Source organism: Schistocerca serialis, chromosome 11 (genome assembly GCF_023864345.2).
Source record: "Schistocerca serialis cubense isolate TAMUIC-IGC-003099 chromosome 11, iqSchSeri2.2, whole genome shotgun sequence".
Lineage (NCBI taxonomy): Eukaryota > Metazoa > Arthropoda > Insecta > Orthoptera > Acrididae > Schistocerca > Schistocerca serialis.
The window spans coordinates 176314187-176327887 of NC_064648.1; the positions used below are offsets into that span (position 1 = coordinate 176314187).

General features: G+C 45.5%; 1 protein-coding gene across 1 annotated transcript in view; it reads left to right on the plus strand.

Annotated features, from left to right (window-relative positions):
* LOC126426616 (uncharacterized) overlaps positions 1–13701 on the plus strand; it is a 129980-nt gene that overhangs the window by 56282 nt on the left and 59997 nt on the right. Inside the window, exon 4 of the mRNA XM_050088506.1 lies at positions 466–709. Within this exon, the coding sequence (XP_049944463.1) occupies positions 466–709 (244 nt within the window). The remainder of the gene's footprint in view (positions 1–465; positions 710–13701) is intronic.

Genomic DNA, 13701 nt, shown 5'->3' on the forward strand with positions numbered 1-13701 from the left:
CTCACGCCCCACGTGTTGAGCAATTCGGCGGTACGTCCACCCGGCCTCCCGCATGCCCACTATACGCCCTCGCTCAAAGTCCGTCAACTGCACATACGGTTCACGTCCACGCTGTCGCGGCATGCTACCAGTGTTAAAGACTGCGATGGAGCTCCGTATGCCACGGCAAACTGGCTGACACTGACGGCGGCGGTGCACAAATGCTGCGCAGCTAGCGCCATTCGACGGCCAACACCGCGGTTCCTGGTGTGTCCGCTGTGCCGTGCGTGTGATCATTGCTTGTACAGCCCTCTCGCAGTGTCCGGAGCAAGTATGGTGGGTCTGACACACCGGTGTCAATGTGTTCTTTTTTCCATTTCCGGGAGTGTATGTCTTTTGCTAAGAGACGTTTCAACGGAGATGAGTATCTCTCTGTACGGTCAAACTACCTGCCCACTGTACAGTTCCTACATTTGCCATTTGCAGACCCGCAGTGTGGCGAGATGTTCGAGAATGGGAAATTCTGCTGCCGGCACGTGAAGAGACCGACCTGCAGGGGTCTCGCGGTGGCGGTGCCCACGCATCCGCACCTCGGCCGGCGCGAACACCGCCGCCGGCAACACCACACGCCCTACACGAGCCCGGCGGAATACCGGCAGCTGCCGGAGACCGCGGGCGGCGCTGCCGTAGGCGGCCCCGAGACGCGACCGTCCTATCCGCTCTGCACCAGGTACGAGGACTGCACGGTACCTCATAATGTGACTGGACTCTCCAAAACCTGTGTGTCATCTCACATTTTTATTAATCTCAAATTCATTATAATTCTTTGTACTCTCTCACTCCGTAGGGTTAAGACCAAATGAAATTCTATGGTTCCAGCAATCTTTTCAGTTCTCAAAGATTTGTGATGTATCCAGGGTGGTCCATTGATCGTGACAGGGCCAAATATCTCGCGAAATAAGCGTCAAACGAAAAAACTACAAAGAACGAAACTCGTCTAGCTTGAAGGGGGAAACCAGGTGGCGCTATGGTTGGCCCGCTAGATGGCGCTGCCATAGGTCAAACAGATATCAACTGCGTTTTTCTAAATAGGAACCCCCATTTTTTTATTACGTATTCGTGTAGTACGTAAAAAATATGAATGTTTTAGTTGGACCACTTTTTTCGCTTTGTGACAGATGACGCTGTAATAGTCACAAAGACATGGGTCACAATTTTAGACGAACCCTTGGTAACAGGTAGGTTTTTTAAATTAAAATGCAGAATGTAGGTACGTTGTTCCAATGTGATACATGTACCTTTGTCAACTTATCATTTCTGAGAGCGCATGCTGTTACAGCATGATTTCCTGTTAATACCACATTAATGAAATAAATACTCAAAATTATGTCCGTCAACCTCAATGCATTTGGCAATACTTGTAACGACATTCCTCTCAACAGCGAGTAGTTCGCCTTCCGTAGCGTTCGCACATGCATTGACAATCCGCTGACGCATGTTGTCAGGCGTTGTCAGTCGATCAGAATAGCAAATATCCTTCAACTTTCCCCACAGAACGAAATCCGGGGACGTTAGATCCGGTGAACGTGCGGGCCACGGTATGGTGCTTCGACGACCGATCCATCTGTCATGAAACATGCTATTCAGTACCGTTTCAACCGCATGCGAGCTATGTGCCGGACATCCATCATGTTGGAAGTACATCGCCATTCTGTCATGCACTGAAACATCTTGTAGTAACATCGGTAGAACATTAGGTAGGAAATCAGCATACACTGCACCATTTAGTCTGCCATCGATAAAATGGGGGCCAATTATCCTTCCTCCCATAATGACGCACCATACATTAACCCGCCAAGGTCGCTGATGTTCCACTTGTCGCTGCCATCGTGGATTTTCCGTTGCCCAATCGAGCATATTATGCCGGTTTACGTTACCGCTGTTGGTGAATGACGCTCCGTCGCTAAATAGAACGCGTGCAAAAAATCTGTCATCGTCCCGTAATTTCTCTTGTGCCCAGTGGCAGAACTGTACACGACGTTCAAAGTCGTCGCCATGCAATTCCTGGTGCATCGAAATATAGTACAGGTGCAATCAATGTTGATGTAGCATTCTCAACACCGACGTTTGTGAGATTCCAGAGTCTCGCGCAATTTGTCTGCTACTGATGTGCGGATTAGCCGTGACAGCAGCTAAAACACCTACTTGGGCATCATCATTTGTTGCAGGTCATGGTTGACGTTTCACATGTGGCTGAACACTTCCTGTTTCCTTAAATAACTTAACTATCCGGCGAACGGTCCGGACACTTGGATGACGTCGTCCAGGATACCGAGCAGCATACATACCACACGCCCGTTGGGCATTTTGATCGCAATAGCTGTACATCAACATGATATCGACCTTTTCCGCAATTGGTAAACGATCCATTTTAAAACGGGTAATGTATCACGAAGCAAATACCGTCCGCACTGGCGGAATGTTACGTCATACCACATATTTACGTCTGTGACTACTACAGTGCCATCTATCACAAAGTGAGAAAAGTTGTCCAGCTAAAACATTCATATTTCTTTATGCACTACACGAATATGTAAAAAAAAATAGGGTTTCTATTTTAAAAAATGCAGTTAATACCGGTTTGACATATGGCAGCGGGCCAACCATAGCGCCATCTGGTTTCCCCCCTTCAAGCTAGACGAGTTTCGTTCTTTGTAGTTTTTTTGTTTGATGCTTATTTCGTGAAATATTTGGCCCGGTCACTATCAATGGGCCACCCTGTATATGCAGACTGAAGTAACAAATGGAAATTAGTAGCTAGGCCGGGATTCGAACCCGTGTCTCCTGCTGACTAGGCAGATGCGCCGACCGCTACGCCACCCTGGCACAGTGGATTTGCAGAGCTGCGCGGACTGCCCTAGTGTGCCTCAGCCCACTTAGTATTCCCCTCAAATGTGAACAGCATTACAGAGGCTCTCCGACTGTATCGGTCCAGCACTTCAGCATTGAACAAATTGGTAGTTCCTGATTGAAACCCGAGTGTAGGTACTATAGTCAAATGAAACCATATGGTCCCAGACAACTTTTCAAGTCTCAGACATCTGTGATGTTTGTTTGCAGACTGAATAAAAATTCGTCAGGTTGCCCTCCATGGGGTGGGTGGGTGCATGCAACGACTGTGGTTATATTGGGTTAGATAGAGCAGCAATCAGTCGTAGGCATATTGAAATGATGCTTACAAGCGCTACTAGTGCCAACAAAGTGCATTTTGTAAATAAAGTTCACGTTACATCTTTAGTCAAGTAACAACTAATTAAGTTAAGACAGGTCCCAACACGACAAAATATGCAGTACTTCCTATAACGTACTTAACGTAGCCATATAAGTTTTATAATTAATTTTAGCTCATGAGGCGTAATCTGTCACTGTTACGTGCTATAGTAATTTTAAACATCTATCACATTACAGACATGAGAAAAAGAATTGTAATTTTACGTAATAATTTCATGTTACTACTCAGTTACTATACAACATAAATATTAAAAAAAAAAGTCGTCAAAACTGTAAACTTAAGGCGCAGCTCATAGAGGGCGCCACACGCAAAACCAATGTGTACTGTGAAACGAACATATAATTTTACGACAGTAATGGTTGAACTGTGTAAACATTCACTTGAGCACGAACAACTGCTACAATTCTGCACTGGTATGTAATGTTAACATTAAAACACTACGATGTGATGGACTTATAACTTTTGTGAATCACATTGCAATATATACTGTTGTGTTTGTTTTAGCATTGATAATGACCTGACACAGGTCGAAATCTGATGTGCGGTGTGACTATAAATGTCATATTAAAGCAACTTAATTCTACGAGTTTTGCTATTTGGGGAGCAAAATAACTGATGATGGTCGAAGTACAGAGGATATAAAATGTAGACTGGCAATGGCAAGGAAAGTGTTTCTGAAGAAGAGAAATTTGTTAACATCGAGTGTAGATTTGAATGTCAGGAAGTCGTTTCTGAAAGTATTTGTATGGAGTGTAGCCATGTATGGGAGTGAAACATGGACGATAAATACACTCCTGGAAATGGAAAAAAGAACACATTGACACCGGTGTGTCAGACCCACCATACTTGCTCCGGACACTGCGAGAGGGCTGTACAAGCAATGATCACACGCACGGCACAGCGGACACACCAGGAACCGCGGTGTTGGCCGTCGAATGGCGCTAGCTGCGCAGCATTTGTGCACCGCCGCCGTCAGTGTCAGCCAGTTTGCCGTGGCATACGGAGCTCCATCGCAGTCTTTAACACTGGTAGCATGCCGCGACAGCGTGGACGTGAACCGTATGTGCAGTTGACGGACTTTGAGCGAGGGCGTATAGTGGGCATGCGGGAGGCCGGGTGGACGTACCGCCGAATTGCTCAACACGTGGGGCGTGAGGCCTCCACAGTACATCGATGTTGTCGCCAGTGGTCGGCGGAAGGTGCACGTGCCCGTCGACCTGGGACCGGACCGCAGCGACGCACGGATGCACGCCAAGACCGTAGGATCCTACGCAGTGCCGTAGGGGACCGCACCGCCACTTCCCAGCAAATTAGGGACACTGTTGCTCCTGGGGTATCGGCGAGGACCATTCGCAACCGTCTCCATGAAGCTGAGCTACGGTCCCGCACACCGTTAGGCCGTCTTCCGCTCACGCCCCAACATCGTGCAGCCCGCCTCCAGTGGTGTCGCGACAGGCGTGAATGGAGGGACGAATGGAGACGTATCGTCTTCAGCGATGAGAGTCGCTTCTGCCTTGGTGCCAATGATGGTCGTATGCGTGTTTGGCGCCGTGCAGGTGAGCGCCACAATCAGGACTGCATACGACCGAGGCACACAGGGCCAACACCCGGCATCATGGTGTGGGGAGCGATCTCCTACACTGGCCGTACACCACTGGTGATCGTCGAGGGGACACTGAATAGTGCACGGTACATCCAAACCGTCATCGAACCCATCGTTCTACCATTCCTAGACCGGCAAGGGAACTTGCTGTTCCAACAGGACAATGCACGTCCGCATGTATCCCGTGTAACCCAACGTGCTCTAGAAGGTGTAAGTCAACTACCCTGGCCAGCAAGATCTCCGGATCTGTCCCCCATTGAGCATGTTTGGGACTGGAAGAAGCGTCGTCTCACGCGGTCTGCACGTCCAGCACGAACGCTGGTCCAACTGAGGCGCCAGGTGGAAATGGCATGGCAAGCCGTTCCACAGGACTACATCCAGCATCTCTACGATCGTCTCCATGGGAGAATAGCAGCCTGCATTGCTGCGAAAGGTGGATATACACTGTACTAGTGCCGACATTGTGCATGCTCTGTTGCCTGTGTCTATGTGCCTGTGGTTCTGTCAGTGTGATCATGTGATGTAGCTGACCCCAGGAATGTGTCAATAAAGTTTCCCCTTCCTGGGACAATGAATTCACGGTGTTCTTATTTCAATTTCCAGGAGTGTAGTTTGGACAAGAAGAGAATAGAAGCTTTTGAAATGTGGTGCTACAGAAGAATGCTGAAGATTAGATGGGTAGATACATAACTAATGAGGAAGTATTGAATAGGATTGGGGAGAAGAGAAATTTGTGGCACAACTTGACAAGAAGAAGGGACCGGTTGGCAGGACATGTTCTGAGACATCAAGGGATCACCAGTTTAGTACTGGAGGGCAGCGTGGAGGGTAAAAATCGTAGAGGGAGACTAAGCGATAAATACACTAAGCAGATTCAGAAGGATGTAGGTTGCAGTAGGTACTGGGAGATGAAGAGACTTGCACAGGATAGGGTAGCATGGAGAGCTGCATCAAACCAGTCTCAGGACTGAAGACCACAACAACAACAACAATTCTACGACTGATTGCTGCTCTATCTAACCCTGAATAAAAATTTGTTAGCACTTAAGGTATGCGGAACAAACTCTGTATGCACTTGTCTGTTCAGTGTGCTAGGAAAGTCCTTGCAGTTGTGCGAAGGCATCTACATCTACATCTACATTTATACTCCGCAAGCCACCCAACGGTGTGTGGCGGAGGGCACTTTACGTGCCACTGTCATTACCTCCCTTTCCTGTTCCAGTCCCGTATGGTTCGCGGGAAGAATGACTGCCGGAAAGCCTCCGTGCGCGCTCGAATCTCTCTAATTTTACACTCGTGATCTCCTCGGGAGGTATAAGTAGGGGGGAAGCAATATATTCGATACCTCATCCAGAAACGCACCCTCTCGAAACCTGGACAGCGAGCTACACCGCGATGGAGAGCGCCTGTCTTGCAGAGTCTACCACTCGAGTTTGCTAAACATCTCCGTAATGCTATCACGCTTACCAAATAACCCTGTGACGAAACGCGCCGCTCTTCTTTGGATCTTCTCTATCTCCTCCTCCAAGCCGACCTGGTACGGATCCCACACTGATGAGCAATACTCAAGTATAGGTCGAACGAGTGTTTTGTAAGCCACCTCTTTTGTTGATGGACTACATTTTCTAACAAGGGAACCTCCCCATCGCACCCCCCTCAGATTTAGTTATAAGTTGGCACAGTGGATAGGCCTTGATAAACTGAACACAGATCAATTGAGAAAACAGGAAGAAGTTGTGTGGAACTGTGAAAAAATAAGCAAAATATACAAACTGAGTAGTCCATGGGCCACATAAGCAACATCATGGACGAAGTGTGTTTAGAAGCGCCGTGGTCCCGTGGTAGCGTGAGCAGCTGCTGAACGAAAGATCCTTGGTTCAAGTCTTCCCTCGACTGAAAATTTTACTTTCTTTATTTTTGCATAGTTATTATCTGTCCGTTCGTTCATTGACATCTCTGTTCACTGTAATAAGTTTAGTGTCTGTGCTTTGCGACCGCACTGCAAAACCGTGCGATTAGTAGACGAAAGGACGTGCCTCTCCAATGGGAACAGAAAACATTTGATCGTAAGGTCATAGGTCAACCGATTCCTCCACAGGAAAACTCATCTGATATATTCTATATGACACTGGTGACGGCATGTGCGTCACATGACAGGAATATGTTGTCGACCCACCTAACTTGTACACTTGGCGAATGGGTAAAAAGATTCTTCTACCTTGCCCGATTTAGGTTTTCTTGTGGATGTGATGATCACTCCCAAAAAAGTGATGAAAACATAAGAGTTTGTCACATAAACTGAAAATAAAAAATTAAAATTTACACTTGATGGAAGATTTGAACCTACGACCTTTCGTTCCGCAGCTGCTCACGCTAACCACGGGACCACGGCGCTCCTGCGTTCCTATTGTCCTTATTGTTGCTTATCTTCCCTTGAACTACTCAGTTTGTATATTTTGCTTATTTTTTCACAGTTCTACACAACTTCTTCCTGTTTTCTCAATTGATCTGTGTTCAGTTTTTCAAGGACTATCCACTGTGCCAACTTATAGCTAAATCTGAGGGGGGTGCGATGGGGAGGTTCCCTTGTAAGGACTCTCCCAATGAATTTCAACCTGGTACCCACCTTACCAACAATTAATTTTATATGATCATTCCACTTCAAATCGTTCCGCACGCATACTCCCAGATATTTTACAGAAGTAACTGCTACCAGTGTTTGTTCCGCTATCATATAATCGTACAATAAAGGATCCTTCTTTCTATGTATTTGCAATACATTACATTTGTCTATGTTAAGGGTCAGTTGCCACTCCCTGCACCAAGTGCCTATCCGCTGCAGATCTTCCTGCATTTCGCTGCAATTTTCTAATGCTGCAACTTCTCTGTATACTACAGCATCATCCGCGAAAAGCCGCACGGAACTTCCGACACTGTCTACTAGGTCATTTGTATATATTGTGAAAAGCAATGGTCCCATAACACTCCCCTGTGGCACGCCAGAGGTTACATTAACGTCTGTAGACGGATCTCCATTGAGAACAACATGCTGTGTTCTGTTTGCTAAAAACTCTTCAATCCAGCCACACAGCGGGTCTGATATTCCGTAGGCTGTTACTTTGTTTATCAGGCGACAGTGCGGAACTGTATCGAACGCCTTCCGGAAGTCAATAAAAATAGCACCTACCTGGGAGCCTGTATCTAATATTTTCTGGGTCTCATGAACAAATAAAGCGAGTTGGGTCTCACACGATCGCTGTTTCCGGAATCCATGTTGATTCCTACATAGTAGATTCTGGGTTTCCAAAAACGACATGGTACTCGAGGCACTGTGCTGAGGTAGTGTAGTGGTTATCGCACCTGCCTAGTGAGCGAGAGACCGATGTTAGAATCCCGTCCTTAGTGCAAATTTTCATTTGTCACTTCACTCTGCATATGTACATTCGGACGTGAAACAAAATGGTACAGGCATGCGTATTCAAATACAGAGATATGTAAACAGGCAGAATACGGCGCTGCAGTTGGCAAAGCCTATATAAGGCAACAAGTGTGTGGTGCAGTTCTTAGATCATTCACTGCTGCTACAATGGCTCGAATGTGGTGTCGTAGTCGACGCACGAGCGACGGGACACACCGTCTACGAGGTAGCAATGAAATGGGGATTTTGCCATATGACCGTTTCACGAGTGTACCGTGAATATCAGGGATTCGGTAAAACGTCAGACCTCTGACATTGCTGTGGTCAGAAAAAGATCTCGCAAGAACAGGACCGACGACGACTGAAGAGTATCATTCAACATGACAGAAGTGCGACCCTTCTGCAAATTGCTGCAGATTTCAGTGTGTAACAATACGAGTCAAGATTGATGTAACGGAGCTTGAATAGCGTATTTGCCTCCATTGGTTACGGTAGAGAGATCAGTCTTTCGGTCCTATCTGTATATTTATATATAATATTGCACGATTAGAGGCTGGGCGAGTGTAAAGCTATTGTTAAAAATGCACGCCACACGATTTGTTAAGATTTGGAAATAATATGTAGTAAATTAATGAGTAAGGTAGCCGATCCTATAAGAAGAGGTAAAATTGGGCATATTGAGGTGTTTTGCTTTATATCGACGAAGCCGATGATACAGCGTCATTTTTTTCGTTTACTCTTAGAAATAAACAAGTAAAGAAGTGCTAATTGTGCATAGTGAAAAAATATAGGGGCGAGTTTTAAATAACTACGGTATACAATCAGAGTAACGAAAGGACATTCAGTTACATGAAATCGCAGATAGCGAAGTGTGGTCATTAAATTGAGTACACTTACAGGGCGGTCAATTCCGGGATAAATCTATACCCATCTCACGAGGGACGCAGTATTGGGACCATTATTTTTCTTTTTTTTATATCGCGGAGAGCGGGCTCCAAACTATCAGAAAAATGTTAACTTTTACGCGAAGTCTTAATAATTGCAGATCGGAGAGAAAAGGGTGTAATTGTCTTACGCCTAACAAACATTCTTGGAGGCGGTGGCTAAATTAGAAGAGTCAATTACAAAATACTGTATCATTATCATTGACTGTTTGTGTTGAGCAACCAAAACTGTTCATCAAAGGGTTTCGATGTAACTTGGGAGTTAGGGTTCAGGCACTCGCATATACTCCACATCAGAGTGTGAATGGGTGGTGAATGCGAAATAAAACTGTGAACAAACTTACGTTAAATAAAACAGAAGAAACAACACAGTTTGGTCATATCTATTATTATTCCATAAACTGTAACATTTCTTATTGTTGTACGAAGCCTTTATAGATGATCGTTATGACAATTTGCTTCGAAGGGATCTCGTTACGAGTTAAGTTTTGAGGACCTGGTAAAGAGGCGGTAGTTGGTAGATCCTAACTACTACAGCTATTCTGGAATCAGGTGCTACCGTGACCGTTGTGTGTTGTCAATGACCTAATGTTACCGTATCTCATGCTCTAAGATCGACGCGCCTTTTCTCTTGGTATAACGGTGCATGACGGAAACAACGACAACGTCGACGACGAAGGTTGATACGGCAGAAGTGCTTGGCCATCAACAAATGTCAGTGTTTGAACCATTCCACGAAACACCATTGATATAGACATTCGGAGCTGGAGGCCCACTCTTGTACCCTCGATGGTAGCACAAAAGAAAGCTTTATGACCTGGACCTGTCAACACCGACATTACTGGAGAAATGTTGCCTGATCAGCTGTGTCACATTTCAAATTGTATTGAGCGGATAGACGTGTCCAAGTTTGTAAACAATCTCATGAATGCGTGGGCCCTGCATGTCAGCAGGGAACTGTTCAAGCTGGTGGAGGCTCTGTAATGGTGTGGGGAGCATGCAGTTGGAATGATATAAGACACCAGATATGTCTTGTTCCCTTCTTCAGAAATGATTTCCTTGCCATTGCCAGTCTACATTTTATATCCTCTCTACTTCGACCATCATCAGTTATTTTGCTCCCCAAATAGCAAAACTCATCTACTACTTTAAGCACCTCATTTCCTAATCTAATTCCCTCAGCATCACCCGATTTAATTCGACTACATTCCATTATCCTCGTTTTGCTTTTGTTGATGTTCATCTTATACCCTTCTTTCAAGACACTGTCCATTCTGTTCAGCTGCTCTTCCAAGTGCTTTGCTGTCTCTGACGGAATTACAATGTCATCGGCAAACCTCAAAGTTTTTATTTCTTCTCCATGGATTTTAATTCCTACTCCGAATTTTTCTTTTGTTTCCTTTACTGCTTGCTCAATATACAGATCTAATAATATCAGGGATAGGCTGCAACCCTGTCTCACTCCCTTCCCTACCTCTGCTTCCCTTTCATGCCCCTTGACTCTTATAACTGCCATCTGGTAATTACTGGGAAGAAATGCTGAGAAATTAAGACCAGGTGGGTGGCGAGAACCGAGTGCTAGCTTCCACCTGAAGAGTTCTGAGAAACTCATCCTGTCCCCTAAGTCTCCCCTGACCTGGGGTTCTGCATTATTTGTCCTTTCCCTTCACCCTTTTTGCTTCCTCTTCAAATTTTCTGCCAGAAGAAAGAATCACTGGCTCCGAAAGCTTACATATGTAAAACCTTTTTTATATCCGTTTTCCTGCTGTCGCTTGCTGAGCAGATTTTTATATCTATTCTGTTACATTATATTGTCAAAAATTGTTTATTTTCATTGTTATATGTTCATATTTAGTCATCAGCTTCAGCCTTTAATTTTTCGTCTTGAGATTTTAATTGTTGTATGAAGTTAGCATTTTGCACATTTAAATCTGCTAACATCTTCAGTACCTCTTCCATCTTGTGGTTGAATAGAGGGGACAAAAATGTAATACTACTCTTTTCTTGCTAGCATCTGTCACCGTGTATGTACAGGGAGACCCAGAAAGGTATTTACACTGCTTTAACTTTAATAACTCTACCAAAAATAACAAAAATTGTGAATTTTTAAGTCCCATAGATCTTCATGCAATTACTGACGATGTTTCACTGTTAAAGATGTTCAAAATGTGCTCCATTGGCAGCAGCACAGCATCTGCAGTGCTCGGAGCAGATCGACACGTGTCGCAGTTTCCGTCAGAATGGATTCGCAGGCAGTGACAATCATCTGTATCTCATCATCCAGCCTGTGTGTCTTTGTGGCGTATACTGTGTTCTCCAGAGTTCCCCACAGCAAGAAGTCTTAGAACGGTGTTAGATTGGGAGATGTGGGTGGAAACTCGACACACTACATCGGCTTATCTGCCTCTCGATACATGTTTCGTGCAGAAATTACTGCACATCGTGATGGTAATGTGAAGAGGCACCGTCTTGTTGAACCAAGAAAAATAAACTGTATCTTAACTCGGTACAGTTGGTAAGCAGGTGGTGCAATTTGTTCCAGCAACATGGTAAAGTGCTTTACACCTGCCAGCGTTTCTTCAAAGCTCAGGTGCCTCTGACAGATATACCTCACCACACTGACAACGCAGGAAGGACAACAGTTGATTATTCCACAACAGGGGGTTTGTCTCTTGCTCGGTATACATAGTGATGACAATTTATGGTTTGAAACTTCCTGTCAGATTAAAACTGTGTGCCGGACCGAGACTCGAACTCGGGACCTTTGCCTTCCGCGGGCAAGTGATCTACCAACTGAGCTACCCAAGCACGACTCACCCCCCGTCCTCACAGCTTTACTTCTGCCAGTATCTCGTCTCCTGCCTTCCAAACTTTACAGAAGCTGTCCTGCGAACCTTGCAGAACTAGCACTCCTGAAAGAAAGGATATTGCGGAGACATGGCTTAGCAACAGCCTGGGGGATGTTTCCAGAATGAGATTTTCACTGTGCAGAGGAGTGTGCGCTGATATGAAACTTCCTGGCAGATTAAAACTGTGTGCCGGACCGAGACTCGAACTCGGGACCTTTGCCTTGACAGCTTTACTTAGGCAGAGTTCGAGTCTCAGTCTGGCACACTGTTTTAATCTTCCAGGAAGTTTCAAGCACATAATTTCATTACAAGCCGCTTGTGTGGTACAGTGTCAAAAGCCTTCTGGAAATCCAGAAATGGTTTCACAGCTGGCCGGAGTGGCCGTGTGGTTCTAGGTGCTACAGTCTGGAACCGAGCGACGGCTACGGTCGCAGGTTCGAATCCTACCTCGGGTATGCATGTGTGTGATGTCCTTAGGTTAGTTAGGTTTAAAAAATGGTTCAAAAGGCTCTCAGCACTATGGGACGTAACATCTGAGGTCATCAGTCCCATAGAATTTATAACTACTTAAACCTAACTAACCTAAGGACACCACACACATCCGTGCCCAAGGCAGGATTCGAACCTGTGACCGTAGCGGTCGCGCGGTTCCAGACTGAAGCGCCAAAACCGCTCGGCCACACCAGCCGGCAGTTAGGTTTAAGTAGTTCTAAGTTCTAGGGGACTGATGACCTCGGAAGTTAAGTCCCATAGTGTTCAGAGCCATATAAAAAGAGAGGACTGATAATACAAAGCATACTTATTCATTCACTACTGACTTTTTGAATGTTGTAGGTACAAACGAAATGGAGCAGTAGAGGACAATAAAAAAAAAAATTCTAAAACCATAGACCCAAAAACCATAGAATGTATTCTTCTGTAGAGTGCAAAACTTAAGGACTAATCTAACTTTCACATCATGTGTCGGTGTCAAGTAACATTCAAGATCCAGAATGAGATTTTCACTCTGCAGCGGAGTGTGCACTGATATGAAACTTCTTGACAGATTAAAACTGTGTGTCGGACCGAGGCCCGAACTCGGGACCTTTGCCTTTCGCAGGCAAGTGCTCTACCGACTGAGCTACCCAAGCACGACTCACACCCCGTCCTCACAGCTTTACTTCTGCCAGTACCTCGTCTCCTACCTTCCAAACTTAACAGAAGCTCTCCTGCGAACCTTGCAGAACTAGCCGCGGTAGAGAACTTGCCCGCGAAAGGCAAAGGTCCCGAGTTCGAGTCTCGGTCCGGCACACAGTTTTAATCTGACAGGAAGTTTCATATCAGCGCACAGTCTGCTGCAGAGTGAAAATCTCATTCTGGAAATTTATGGTTTCATTAAGTTTAAACATTTCATCATCAGACCAGTCAGCGACATCAGTGAGCTGTCGATTATTGCAGATGCGTTCAGAAAATTTGAAGCATAAAGCCAATTCCACGATTCACTTTAACTTTTTCAAATCCACGTTTGTGTGTCCACTCGTACCAAGACAGTGGACAGTCTTGGAAACTGTTTCATTGAGTAAGTGCCGATCTCAGTTACTTCTCATCTAACTTCGTGGCACGTTGCCTTGTCGCGC